Consider the following 14,151-nt stretch of genomic DNA (forward strand, 5'->3'; position numbering starts at 1 on the left):
CCAATGTTGATTCCAGGCCTCCTCCTGCTTATCAGAATTGTCGCCGTCCATACTGCCACCTCAACTGTAGTTGCGGCGCACACGAGTTCTTTGCGATCCTCCAATATGTTATCAGACATGCGACGCAGCTGGCGAAGCGAGCGGAGGCGAGCGCAACGACAAGAAACGCGGTCTGACGTCATACCAAACGGCGGCGGAGGAAAGTCGCGGCGCTGCGCATCGGCGGAACACCTGTGGCTCGGTGCTACTAGTGACGCATGCGCAGTAGTGACTAGGGAGCGAGAGAGAGAGAAATATCAGCGGCCAGGCGCGCATTGTGACGTAATGTGCCTCCTCGGAGCACCGCCACGGCGAAATCGCAAGTTCGCGGCCACAGCCTTCGCTTTAATATCCATGGCGAGGCGCGCGTTGTTACGTCATGCGCCTCCTCGGAGCACCGCCGCGGCCAACTGGAAAGTTCACGGCCAGTAAAACTTTCGCTTTAAGATTCGCGGTGAGGCACGCATTGTGACGTCATGTGCCTCCTCGGAGCACTGCCACGGCGAAATCGCAATTTCGCGGCCAGTAAAGCTTTCGCTTTAATAGGTCACGGTGGTGAGGGGAGAGCGTGACGCGAAAGGGAGTTAACTCGACGAAAAATATGGCGATGCGATGCCACGCGTAATGAGCGCGTTCCTTTGTCGGCACAAGCTTTCTTTCCTCCATGAGGGACGCTCGCGGCGTCTCTTAGTCACCATGCAGGCTGTGCTCGAGCTAAATCTCAGCGTGGTCAGGATCGGCGGCCAGGGACTGCCGACCTTGTCCAACACGGCGAACACTGACCCCGATCATGGAGATGGAAGCTACCAAAGACGATCAGAAGAGATAGAAAGACAGAAGGATATCCAGAAGACCCGGCGGATGAATCATGGCTCACCGCTCGCGGCCGGCGGGGACGCCGCACCGACGCTAAGTCTGACCCAGCAGCCTGCCGCCAAGAGACGCAGCTTTCGAACGAAACTGTACCACGGCGAACCTAGAGGCCCCCACCTCTGCCCATTGATGACTTTAAAGTCATCCTGCGCCCGAGAAATGGTCTCACGTTCGGTGAGTGGCCTTGCCACTCTGACTCGCGCCGTCGACAATGAGGCGAGCCTCAAGGAACAAGAGGTCGACGAACTTCACCTACGTGTTCAACGTGCTCAAAACATCGCCCTCATTAGCACTCCAAGCGAAAGAATCGCGACCAGCCTTAACAAGATGACATCGCTTAAACTTGGCCCGCATCGCTGCGCCATCTCAACATACATCGCCTCCCCCGATAATTCCTGCAAAGGAATCATCATGGGTCACGACACAGGGACTACATTAACCGAACTTTTAGACCATCTGTTGGCACTTGGGGTGGAAATCCTACATGCTCGCTTGATGGGGCGCACAACCACGGCCATCATTACATTTGCTGGCCTCAAGGTAACGCGTTACGTGAGGGGCGTAGTACCATTGCTACATACACACCTCGAGGGCCGAGATGGGCAGCATATACCTTACAGTGGGTCACTGTGCGGACGTCTGCCGCACGCCAAACATCAAGCACTGCACCACAAGAGGGACTGAAAACCCATCCACTACCGAACCTCACCATTGCCAGCCCCGGTGCTTGACGTGCAAAGGGGATCTCCCGACAACCGATCCCAAGAACCGCGAGCGGGTGCCATCATCATCATCATCTTCCTCATCACCACCCTCGTCACCACCACCGGCCAAGAGGAAGCTGCCACCACTACCGCAACAGCTACCATTAGCGGCGCCCGAAAGGCCAGCCGGACCTGAAAGGGTAAGTTGGGCGGAAGGCCCACCACCTTCACTGCGTAAATCTCGCTCACACTCATCCGAACCTCATTCTCTACCTCAAACCCAATCCCAATCACAGGCGCCTCGCACCATGATACTTCCCCAGTCCACCACTGCATTGCGCCATGACCTCCAGCATGAACATCGACGAGAATTGCACCGAGCTATACAGGAGATGCGAGAAAGCATTCTCACGCAGGTCAAGGAAATCATCCGAGCCGCCTTTGTAGACTTCCAAACCACCAATGCTACATGAAATTAGCAGCCAACTCAAGCAGAGCGTGAGAGGTTAAGCACAACTCCTTCCCTCTAAATCCTCCTCCTCATTGTCCTCACTAGTCACACGCGCTACACCAACCTCAGTGCCGTCACTAGCGACAAGCGAGCGCGCTCACCCGTATGTTCGCCCAGCCCAGCTACAGAATGATGGCTCCTGCAATGCAAGTGCCAAATAGAAACGCGGTACATACGCTGTGGCAATGGAAATGCAGGGAGTACTGATCTAAACGGGGCTCGCTGCAACAGTACGTTGCCCTAGCATCGGAACCGCCGGACATCATACTCCTCCAAGAGCCGGGCGCCACACTTTTGTTTCTATCAGTGGCTACGAGATAATTAGGGGCTCGGACGCGGCGAAAGTGTGCGCGTTCGTGTCCAGGAAACTTACCTATAACCATACTACACACTCACGCCAGACATACCTCATCAAATCATTGATATTGTCCCCGTGGACACGCGACAATATAGCCTGTAGATCTGAAATGTGTACAGTGCACCTCGTGCTCGGTGGGACAATTTTCAGTACCTACTCTCGGAACTCATCAGGTTGGGCCCGGTGTCCGTAGTGTGCGGTAACTTCAATGCCACACACGTGGCCTGGGGCTATCGCAGTAACACACCGAAGGGCACCCGACTTTGGCACCTGTCATATAATCACCGATTCACCCTCATAACAAACAGATCATACCCAGCCTAGTCGCCAGGGAAATAGTGTTGAGAGAGACACTTGCCCGGATCTCACTTTCACGAGTGAGGTCCAGGGTGAGTGGCTGAACACTGGCGAGACACTGAGTAGCGATCACCACATTCTCATCCGCATCAATCGCTCAAATTACAAACGCCCTGAAAAGAAAACTTGCATTACAAATTGGGCCAAACTTCGCGAAATCCTCAAGCATCGAGCCACAGGAGATGAAAGCGCCATAAATTATGCCAATTGCCTCAGTGATTTACGCAACGATCTAAACAAAACGACTAGCCGCATAACCACGACTACAGAGAACCCCGAGGTTGACCTGCATCTGTGGGACGCCCACCGACGTCTCACGAAGCGATGGAAGCGGCAAAAGTTCAATCGGAAATTGTGCTACAGGATATACCAAATTACGAGAGCAGCCCAGGAATACGCAGACCAGCTAACTAGTGCTAACTGCGAAACCTTTTGTGGTAAGCTAAATGGTACGCTGGGCACCACGAGAACCTGGGCAATCCTTCGGTCGCTAATAGATCTGAGAAACATGAAATGCATAAAAATCGGCTGCTTCAAATATTCCTCCACCACTACAGAGGAGACAGAGACCAGCTCCTGAGGGACCTTGAACAAAGGTATCGTTCCCGTGGCTCTAAGCCAAGTCATCCGGACTATCCGTATAGCGAAGAAATTGACCCGCTAGGCCCTGGCATACCTGTCCACGAAATCAAAGCCGCACTCGCAGAAATTTATAGGGACACAGCACCCGGAGAGGGAGTGATACGGTATAGTCTACTGCGAAATCTCCCGGATGAGGACCTGCAAACGCTCTGTGCTAAGTACAATCAGCACTGGCACGCCGGCACTCTCGCTAAAGAATGGCGACGTGCAGAGATCACTTTCATGCTCAAGCCCACAAAACCCCTGTTGACCCAAAATTTACGGCCAATTTCCCTTACATCGTGCATTGGAAAGCTGCTTGAGTTTGTAATCCTAAAACGGCTTCAACCTTTCTTGGAGATGCGAAATTTCTCCCACACAGGGTTTGGATTTCACCCCCAGTTGTCCCCTCACGATGTTGTTCTTCAGATAAAAAAAGGATCTCGTTGACCCCCCCCCTCCCCCCCCCATCAGGGCGCAGACGAGAGCTCTTTTGGCAGTTGATGTCAAGGGAGCTTTCAATAATGTTTCCTATGGCCTCATCCTTGAGAACCTGGCCCACTCCCACTGTGGCTCCCGTATGTACAATTATGTGCGAGCCTTCTCAAGGACCATGTAGCCACAGTGGGGATGGGCCCGTCCATATCGGTCATCAGACAAAGTTACCGCACCGGGGACACCTCAGGGTGGCGGTGGCAGTCCTCTCGCTGACGCTATTCAACATAGCTAAGGCGAGTCTACCTCAGTTACTGAAAAGGTTGAGGGGCTATACCACGCAATATATGCTGACGATTTGACTCTCTGGATGAGCACCGGCTCGGATTGAGACATTCAGGACAGCCTACAGACGGCGGTGGCAAAGTGCCGGCTTATCTCGCGACTGTAGACCTCGAATGTGCGCCACATAAATCAGGGCTATTACTAATCCGTCCCTGAAGCAGCTATGAAACGCCAATTCCAGGGATTGAAGTGAAAATACAAGGCCTACCAATTCCCACTGCACAAGGTCCGAATCCTTGGTTATCACTTACAATCCAATGCCAAAGCTCACTTCACGCTAGATCACCTTGGACGACAGTGCAAGCAAATCATTGGTATGAGGAGGCGTGTTAGTAACCGCCACTCAGGACCCAAAGAAGCCGATATGCTGCGGTGGGTCAAGGCATGAAGTATACGCCGGCTAACCTATCACCTCCCATACGACAACCTGACGCTCTCCCAGACCAACCGTATAAACAAAATTATTAGAATAGTCGTTAAACAAGCCCCCGGAATTCCTGTATATGCTTTCACGGAACGACTACTTGCTCTCGGGGTACACAATACCATCGATGAACACATCGAAGCACACAGAGGGGCGCAACTCCAGCGACTGAGACTGACCCCCACAGACAGGCATTTGCTCTCACGGCTGGGCTACCCACAGCATTCACCCTCTACGCGAGAGCATGTCCCAGCCCCCTCAAACATCCAAACCTTACTCACTATAGCGCCCATACCACGCAATATGCATCCAGAGCATCGTAATGGTCGCCGGAATGCAGGAGTTACATACCTTCGGAAACTACTCAACGCCCAGCCGGCGGGCACCGTCTATTATACTGACGCTGCCCACTATGCTCTTGCGATCAGAAACAAAGACAAGTATCGGTGACGGTGGACGATCTAATATTGTCACTTCGTGTAGCCTCCAGACAGAGGCTATGCTCATAGGAGAGACGTTGACCATAGTACTCGCCATCAACCACATCGTCAGTCACATGAAAAGATCACCAAAACACAATCACATCGTTACAGACTCCCAAGACGCATGTCGAGCCAACTCAGGGGTCATATATCTCAGGAAGCCAATCGCGCTCTCACCAGCACACGTAAGCTCGCCGCCATTCCAGATCCCTCAATACCACGCACCTAGCTGATTTGGACACCTGCTCATGCCTCGCTGTCGGGAAATGACCGCGCTCATGCGGCTGCCCGAGAGCTAACCTGCCGGTCACCTGGCAGTCAGGCGAGCAAGCCACAACAAACCTCCCAGAATTTGCCCAACACATACCGTGACACTCTAGACTTTACAGAACAGGCCGCTTGCGATATCACCCTCCTCCCAAATCCTTCTCCCGTAATGAAGCCGTATCCCTGAGATGGCTTCAACCAAACTCATTTCCGAACCTCCTTCTCAACAAGTTCTCCCCAACCTTATATCCCAACACCTGCCCAGGCAGCGGTGCACCACCAACGACGTTCCACGTCGCGATTGAGTGTCAAAAACTGCCAAAGGATATCCCTGTTCTACAGTTCCCTCAACCAACATATGCGCAGTGTGAGGCGATCCTCCGTCGCTCCGAGCCTCAGGTCTGGCTGGCCCTGATACGACGAGCACGAGTGGTAGCGACAGCCATTGGGGCACTCGACAGAAGGCCCCAGTCACATAAATCATTTCACTTTATAATAAAGTTTATTCCCTCTCTCTCTCTCTTTCCTGTGTCCGAACTGAAGTACTGAAGTTGCGTCGTCCCACCGAAAGGTATCCGCTGCCGTCACCGGTCAGATGGACGCGCACTATTGCTGTTTTATCTGGTCGATTGCGTCTTGCAAGCAATCCGAGCAGTCTCCCTACCTGAAAGGGTACCTTACGCCGTAGTTATGACTAACTCGAACGCGATCTAGTCCGACGCTGCTATCAGGAAACGTAGCGGATATAACGTAACGCAGACATGCGCAAAAAATGAATGGGTATCCAGAGTCCGCGAAGAAGTTGAAAGCTAAATAAAGGCCGTTTTACACGGTGTTAATTTGACTGCGCTTTCGCAGTTCGAAGCCTTCGCGCTTGCGATTTTTCCGTGGTCGGAGCGCTGAACTTGTCTGCGAAAACGCACATGCGGCAAAAACGGGAACCAAATCACAACATACATCGTAAAAACGTCACTGTGATCTTCCTACTTAATTTTTGCTTTCATGAAGCATCACAGTCAAACACAATGAAAACAGTTTTTAAGTTGCCTCACTGTGTTCTTATACCGAAGCGAACTGCCGCCAGAAATAATTCAGTCCTCCGCTAAGCGCCCGCAAAATGCAAAAACCGTAGCTACCGTGTTCGGTGCACGTGAAACGGGATTGCGAAGTACGCATTTACGGAAATCGCAGCTGCGAGGAACTCAAGTGTAAGATCGCACCATGTGGGCCGGGCTTAACTCCAACTAGCTCTATGTTGATGGGCCGACATAAAACGAAGCCGATAAAATGGCTATCGCTGACGTACATGAATAAGGAATGGGAATATTTGGCAAAGTCCGAGAACAATTGAGGACTAGCTTAAAGGCATTCTAGACGCACATGCATCAAGAAATATATTTGGCAGAGCCCGCGACCCCTTTAAGGCTTATGGCATTTAGGCAGACGATGGCTATGCCAAAACGTGGTTGGTCGAAGAGTTTACGCAGACACGCATAAAATGATTGACAGAGTTCCCGAACAGCTTAAAACAATTTAGAAATGAAAAGACATTCCTTAGTATATGATGGCGCCACTAATACTTTGTCATGATTTCTAGGAAGATAAACATCCAGAAAATTAAATATTCGGGGAATCACTTAGGGCTAACGCGAGCGCGGTCTTGACCGACGCGGCTATGACAAAGTGTCGTCGCTATATATGTCACTTAACACATACATGCCTAAAATATTTCGCAGAATCCGCAAACAAGTTAAAACAAGTTAGGTATAAGCCATTCTTCTGTTTACGCTTTGGCCACTATGCCATGATTGCGACTAGGCCTAGGCCTAAGCCTAGGCAGGAAAGTAGAACTAGGCCTAGGCCTAAGCCTAGACCTAAGCCTAGTTCTACTTTTCTGCCTAGGCCTAGGCTAGCGGTACGAAACAATTAAGCGGGTGCTGTACTTCCGGTTCCACATTTCACTTCGAAGCGATCTCAACGCAATATTTCGTGGCCGCACAAGAACGCGAGAGCACTAGCGTTCGAAAGGTCTGAGGTTTCATCTAGGAAAGGCTTAACGCTTCGTGCTCGGACCAAGCGACGAAACGAAGGGCGCCCTGCTATGTAGCGTTTCTTTGACGCAAACAGTTTGCGTCAGCGACGCTGGGGAGGTGTAATGTCGAAGTGCCCATCAATATAGAGGACATGGAACGCAAGGCGACTCACCCGTTGCCCCGGGCTCCAGCCGTCGACGCGGCGAGACGCGTTGGTTCGGAAGTTCGTCAACCACCAGGTAGCCCAAGGAGATGCCGCCCGCCCCAGCCGGTAGCAGTGCCGAGGCTCGAACCAGCGTCCCTGCCGACGCCTCGACCACGGTCGTGGGGTGCACGACGAGCCTCGCAAAGACGCTCCTCCCTCGATGCCTGGCCAGCTGGAACTGGGGCGGTCTCGCGTTCGCATCGTTCCAAGTAGATTCTTGCGCGCGCTGTCTCGAGGGAGCTGCCGCCGTGGGAGCCGCCGATTGGCCGTTCTTTTGCTTTGTTTTTTTTTATTACTTCTCCTTGTCCTGATTGGCTCGTGAAGCACGAGCGAAAGCGTTCCTCCTGTCGTCGTCGTCATCTTTCCCCTAAAGCCCGTCCGGTGAACGGCGTTCCAAGCGCGTTCCTCACGCATTTTCAATGCCGATCCCAGACAGGCAGTCTCCGCTAGTGGAACCGATGATGATGATGATGATGATGATGATGATGATGATGATGATGGTGGTGGTGGTGGTGGTGGTGGTGGTGGTGGTGGTGTTGATGATGACGATGATTATGACCTCATATTATGGCTCATAACCATATCGGGAGATCGGCCAAGAATTGTGTGCTGAAACATTTCCTTGATCGTTTGAAGTGTTACATGTTCGATTAAAAAAGAAATACACGTACATACAAAAACAACCAAATAATGAAACGACATTCAAAAAGTTATTCGTTTAGTTGATTCTACGTAACCACAAACGGCCTCAAATACGTCCATGTGGCTGACACCTGTAGCTGACGCTCCGAAAAAATAGTATTATTTTTAATGACAAGGTTAACCCTAATTTAGCCAGCGGAATTTCTAGAAGTGTTTTTCTTAAGGATTTGTATCGGCGACATAACAAAGAAATCGTGATCTAGGGAGTCTGTTTCTTGGCAGTATGACACAGAGGTGATAGCGTCAGACGAGTCCTGTGTAAATATAACTTTAATGGAGAACACGGCAGCCTAATCTCGTGATCATATTTCTGATTGTCTTGGTGAACAGCACTGGATTTTCACGGAAATTGTAGGTGCTGAAATGCTGTCCAAGTTATTTGATTCAATGACATCTCTATTAACTGAATATTTTCGATCTCTAATTGCTATCATGTGCGCCACTACTGGAAGAACCGGCATTAGAGGCCCACTCAAGGAAGCGCGCGCGCTAATGAGTCTGCCATTTAATTTAAATGTAATCCACAGTGACCTGGTACACATAACAGTTTTAGAAAATTCAACTGGAGTAACTAATGTTGGAAACGTCTTTAGAATTGGCGAACTATATGAAGCTGTAAGCAAAGTACAGAGAGGGAGGGAATCTGCTATAATAACCGAACTTATTGTTTCCGAAGGGAATTTCCGATGAAAAATGTAGCGCAAGGCAGTACATCTGCCCTTAACCTCCTAAGAGAATCTGTAGCCAGTGGAATCCACTCACAGCTCAATGACGTTGCTGTGCTAATGTAAACGCTAGACTAATTCGAAAATCAAAGCCAGTTGTTCCAAGCTTCGGCCACGCAGTGACACCAGCGGTCGACCACAAAACTTTGCCTAGACCTTCCGGTTTCATCCCGAAACCAGTGACACAAAGACGGACCTCTACCAAGAAAAGCCGCTGTTTCAAACGCATGAAACCACTCGACTTCAGGTAAATCAGCGAATCTAATTGGCTGGTGCATCCACGTGAATTGTGTTTAAGTTGGAGGTCATGCATGCAGCCTTCCAATTCTTAGGTTGTCACCGACTATATAGAACACGACATACAGTAGGTCGAGATATAGATGGGATGACAGCTGTTGGCTGACGCGAGGCGGCGCTCGCGTGCTTGAGTGTGCAAGTTCCACGGGGCTGCTATGCGCCCTGCGCAGTCCTGCTGGTCATCGGCCTCGCAGAGCTGCGTTGCTCTGTTGCATCGCTGGCGTCAGGCTGCGTGTTCTCACACCGACGGCCTGATTTCGGGGCTCCGACGCTGGCGGTGCTTCGCTCTAAGAAAGTTGCCATGAGTGTGCGGCTCCCCGTATCGGGTCAAAACTTTACAAGACTAAGAGCATGTATCTGCAAAAAATTTGCGAAGTTCTAAAAGCTACTGGGAGAACAGTTATCAGAGAGATTCCGATGCCTAGAAAGCATACCCAGTAATCTCCGCGAATGTTCCCTTTGGCGTCATGAGGTTGCGAAAGCGTGGGTGTGTCGAGAAAGCCGCGAGTGAGAAAGATCGTAAAGGCGATAGTGTAGGCTCCTTGCTTAGCGTCTACAGGCTGATAATATTTATTTCACCCAGCTTTTGACAGGAGCACTTACCTGGCGCCTAATAGGATTAATTTTCCATGCCCACAATAAGTTCACAAATTTCTTGATGAACCATTAAATTCTGATTCTGAACAAAACCGAGAAGCACAACTGTACAAGAAGCACCGTTTTATTGCTATACTCACGTATAAAATTTCCTGGTTTGCCGGAAAGGAGTACAAAAATGACACGCCACATAACCGCCAAAAAAATTGCACTTGCGCTACATTACATGAGCAACAACTAGTGCGCTGCTGGACAATGTAGCTACTGAGCTGAGCCACCACCTTTGTTACCTCTGTTGGTTGAGGCCTTTGACAAAAAAAAACACATAAATCTCGGCTGAACATTGCTGCTGCCAAGATGTATTTCTGATGCTCAGGACAACCAAGTATTGGAAAGTCTGAAACTTCAGACCTCCTTACAATTCAAGAAAGTTCTTTCGCAAATTGTTTTTGTTGAAAACTGCATCCTCTAATGCAGTTACCATTTTCACAATGCTTGACTTGCATAAGCAATACCACTGCTTTCAAACGTTGCTGTGAAGTTGCAATCATGATTCACACTTGCTTGTTCACGCCTGAGCACTTGGGACAAGCATTTTTTTCAATAATTATTTCGTGCCACGTTATTAGCAGTACAGTAATTTAAATTGCCCTTGCTTGCACTTTACGTGTACCATGCGCAGTCATTTCGAGTGAGCGAATTATTGAACATAAAAACCACCTCAATTTCCTTTGCATCATCTACTCTACCACGATCAAGTACATCTTCGAGAACATCCTTATTACAACTAACAGTTGCATTATATAATTTATTCATTTTAAGAAGGGCTACGGCAATATTCTGCAGATAGTGTCCACTTTGCAGGAACCTTGCTAAGTTCTAAAAAAAAGCTACAATATTCACAGTCAGGAGAAACTATGCACGCGAAGCAAGTGATGGCACAGCCTAGACGCGGCCGCCAAGCCTGCGAGGGGCACATGTTTAAGACACGGTGTAAGAGGTACACATATTCGTACACCGTGGTTTAAGATGATGAGCGTCCTTTCGCTGTTTTCAGGCAGTCTTGGCAAGTGCGCCCCCCTCTCCGTTCGAAGAAAGCCGGCGCATGGCCCACTAGTCAAGCGGAATGGGCAGTAGACGTCAAGCTTTCCCTGCCTAAAATTTCACTTAGGCGCTGACTAAAGCCCATGACTAAAGACCAAGCACATATTTTGGCAGTGCAAAGCGAAAAAGGCCGTGTTCTCCCAGACGTCGAAGCTCCTGCTTATCTGCTCGATGCAACTTTTTGCCGCAAGATAATGAAATACGGTGAAGTACCGCCGTTTATCATGTGACAAATTTATTTATGTGCGAGGCGATATATTTCCAAGCAGTGGGAAAATACGACAAGGAAAGTGGTTAGCTGCAGTAGTGCACTATAGGTCCTACTGCAGTGTTTCACTGAGGACCCGCTACCTCTACACTGTGTTCCAAGTGTATATCCAGTAAGCCTGTAACCAATTACCTGAAAGTCAATCTCACGCTGCACTTGCACCCTTTAATTTCTGAAAAATAGTGCTTGGTACTGAGCATTTAGTAAAAAAAAAAGTATGTTTTCAGTCTTGGCTGAATTCGGTTTTTTAATTACAAGTCCTTGAAGTCATTAATACAAGCTCGATAAGGAAAATGTGAGAACTTTATATTTTTGGATTGGTGTTTATTGCACAAACGTCTACGCCCGACGTTTGCTATGAAATTTGAGCAGCAAAAAATGTTCATTTTGTATCGATTCCCCCCATTTTTATAATTATACAATCCTCACAAAAACACGCGGTCTGTGGAATCGACATGCGTATTCAGCAAGTATTAAGCATGTGTATTAAGCGTATTAAGATGTAATGAGTTCGGGTTAAGTTGGCACGCGGTATGTTGATAATGAAACACTTACAAAACACACCTGATGCACATAGCACAACAGGTTTAAAGTGCAGTCTCTCGAATTTCCCGATGTATCTGCGAAGGTTTACCAACTTGAAAACTTAAATTCGGTGCAGAGAGGGTGCTCGAAACTGGCAAGATCTTCACCAGCGGCCAACCATGTGTAACGCGTGACCGCGTGCTCGTTGCGCGTGATATTTTAACATTGTCACATTTGACACCCCTTTCTTTCTTTACTTTCTTCTTTCTTAATTCTTCAATTTATTTTCGAGCAAGTGATTCTATGGTTTTCTTTTCTTTTTGACTTCTGATGTAAGCTAATTTTATTGTTATGTAATACTTATTGCATATGTATCTTCTTCTTTTTCGAAACCTATCCCGTTGAAGCAAAAGTAATGTTTTGGAGACATGTGTTCTGAATAATTGAATTTTTCATTGCTGTGTGCTGTGTGTTAAAGATATGTTCGGCAAATATGTATGTGAATGATATGTCATGCTGCCTTGTACTGTAGGGGCACAGAGGCTCTGTCAGGAATTTTGCCTTTACCTCTGCCCCCTACACGGAGAGAATCCATGAAACAAACAATAAAGAAAAAAAATATCCTCTACGAACCCCGTTGGCGACTTCGTCGCTGAGCTTTCCAAGGCTACATTTTGCAATTATCAATTTTATTTCGGTTTCTTTCCGGCCTTCGCCATTGCCTGCCTTGGCGCCGCTATCACTTCTATGAGCCCCTCATGAGAAAAATGAAATTAGAAGTGTCGAAAATTAACTAGGTCATTATAAAATACGCAAACAGGCAGATCTTCGAATACATTGATAAATGGTTTCCGTCAGTCCTGCTCAGAGCCAGGCGCCGTCAGAGTCAATGGGCTTCTGTCTCCCCCATCTTTTTTTTTCTTTTCGTGTTTTTCACTCCCTTTTTCGAATTCTCCTTTTCGCCTCTCTCTCTCTCGCTCTCTCTCTCTCTTTCTTTCTGTTTCCCTTTGTTATCCTTTGAGCGTTGGTTGTCCACTTCTGAGAAACAGAAAGCAGCATTTCCCGCTTAGAAAAAACAGGAAAAAAATACACAAGATAGCCAGAGAGAGAGAAAGAGAGAGCTCGCACGGCGTCCCCCACCACCAGTCGAGCAGGTCAAGGGGCAAACAACACTTTTGTGGAGCGCGTCATCCTTCTTTAGGGGGCGGCGTGCCTCTTTCAACGGCAGCCCGCATTTCCCGATGAACACGCCTTCACCACCTCCCGCCCCCCCTCCTCAACACCCCCAAAACCACTTCTTGCCCCCCCCCCCCCCCTCGCCCCCGCCTCCCCATCTTTACGTCTCGTCATCTCACACGGACTTTCGGAGCCAACGCGGTTTTCTGCACCTGCACCGTGCTTGTGCAGATGCGACCGACAGTGAGCGATAGGCGTGGGAGCAGTCGGGGCCCCTCCAACCGAAAACGGTTTTCGCCGGCTTCTCGGGCAAACAGCGATGTCCTCGTCGACTACAGCGGTAAGTTCCCAATTTGCGGTGGCTTCGTAGGGACATTGCACTAGGACATCTCGCTTGTCAACTTTATTAAAGGGGCACGGTTTCAGGTTGGCTGTGCGTTCTAAAGCCGCGTGCATCAAATTCACGCTATCGACATGTGCAGTATTCAATATGCCCTTTCAAAAACGCAGGACTTTTTTCCTAAGGCATGATCTCGGCATATACAGTAGTCCCTTCTTACTGGAAAGGGCTATTTCATCGCCTGTAGGGAAGGTACACAACAGTTTACAAAGCGTGCGTTTGTAATCCGCTATGCGCCTTTTCTGCATAGAGACGGCATATGCTTCGTGCTTTATGCTTAGGCTGACCGAAAAACTTAAGTGCATGTGTGTATGGAAGGCAAAAATGAATTGAAAATTTAGGGCTGTCGGTGCATAAATGCGTGCGGGTAAGGATGGAAGCAATAATCACGAAGTGTGTATGAACGAGCAGGGCTGATATGTGGGCTCGATAATTAATCCCCGCTGTTTTGTACAACTGATGTGTGTGGCAGAAACATCTCGCGACTTTTAGTCCGACATAAATGAGAAAATATTTCTTTACGTGGTCTTGTAATTGAATACATTTCCTGTTTACGTGTTGACGTTTCCGGTGCGCCTAAACTGTTTCAGTTTGCTCTGTTTGGTTGACGTGGCACACTGTGGACCTCTACAGGCGGCATTTGGTAGTGGATGGTGTGCAATATGCATATTTTTTGCTCTATCACCCCCTTTCCTTGATGCTG

General features: G+C 49.0%; 2 protein-coding genes across 23 annotated transcripts in view; one reads left to right on the forward strand and one right to left on the reverse strand.

Moving 5' to 3' along the window:
- LOC139050714 (uncharacterized) overlaps window positions 1–7,821 on the reverse strand; it is a 94,714-nt gene extending 86,893 nt beyond the window's left edge. For all 20 annotated transcript variants that reach the window (XM_070527368.1, XM_070527371.1, XM_070527369.1 and 17 more), the window contains exon 1: window positions 7,622–7,821. The gene's annotated coding sequence lies outside the window, so the exon portion shown is untranslated. The remainder of the gene's footprint in view (window positions 1–7,621) is intronic.
- LOC139050713 (uncharacterized) overlaps window positions 1–14,151 on the forward strand; it is a 175,506-nt gene that overhangs the window by 92,250 nt on the left and 69,105 nt on the right. The window contains exon 1 of one of the 3 annotated variants that reach the window (XM_070527354.1): window positions 13,323–13,388. The exons of 1 other annotated variant lie outside the window; for it this stretch is intronic. Coding sequence is in view for 1 of the 2 variants with exons in the window: in XM_070527356.1 (XP_070383457.1) it covers window positions 13,368–13,388 (21 nt within the window). In the remaining variant the exon portion in view is untranslated. Of the gene's footprint in view, window positions 1–13,322; window positions 13,389–14,151 lie in introns of those variants that run through there. One more of the 3 variants, XM_070527356.1, reaches the window with a different exon arrangement.

This window comes from Dermacentor albipictus, chromosome 10 (genome assembly GCF_038994185.2).
Source record: "Dermacentor albipictus isolate Rhodes 1998 colony chromosome 10, USDA_Dalb.pri_finalv2, whole genome shotgun sequence".
NCBI classification, from domain to species: domain Eukaryota; kingdom Metazoa; phylum Arthropoda; class Arachnida; order Ixodida; family Ixodidae; genus Dermacentor; species Dermacentor albipictus.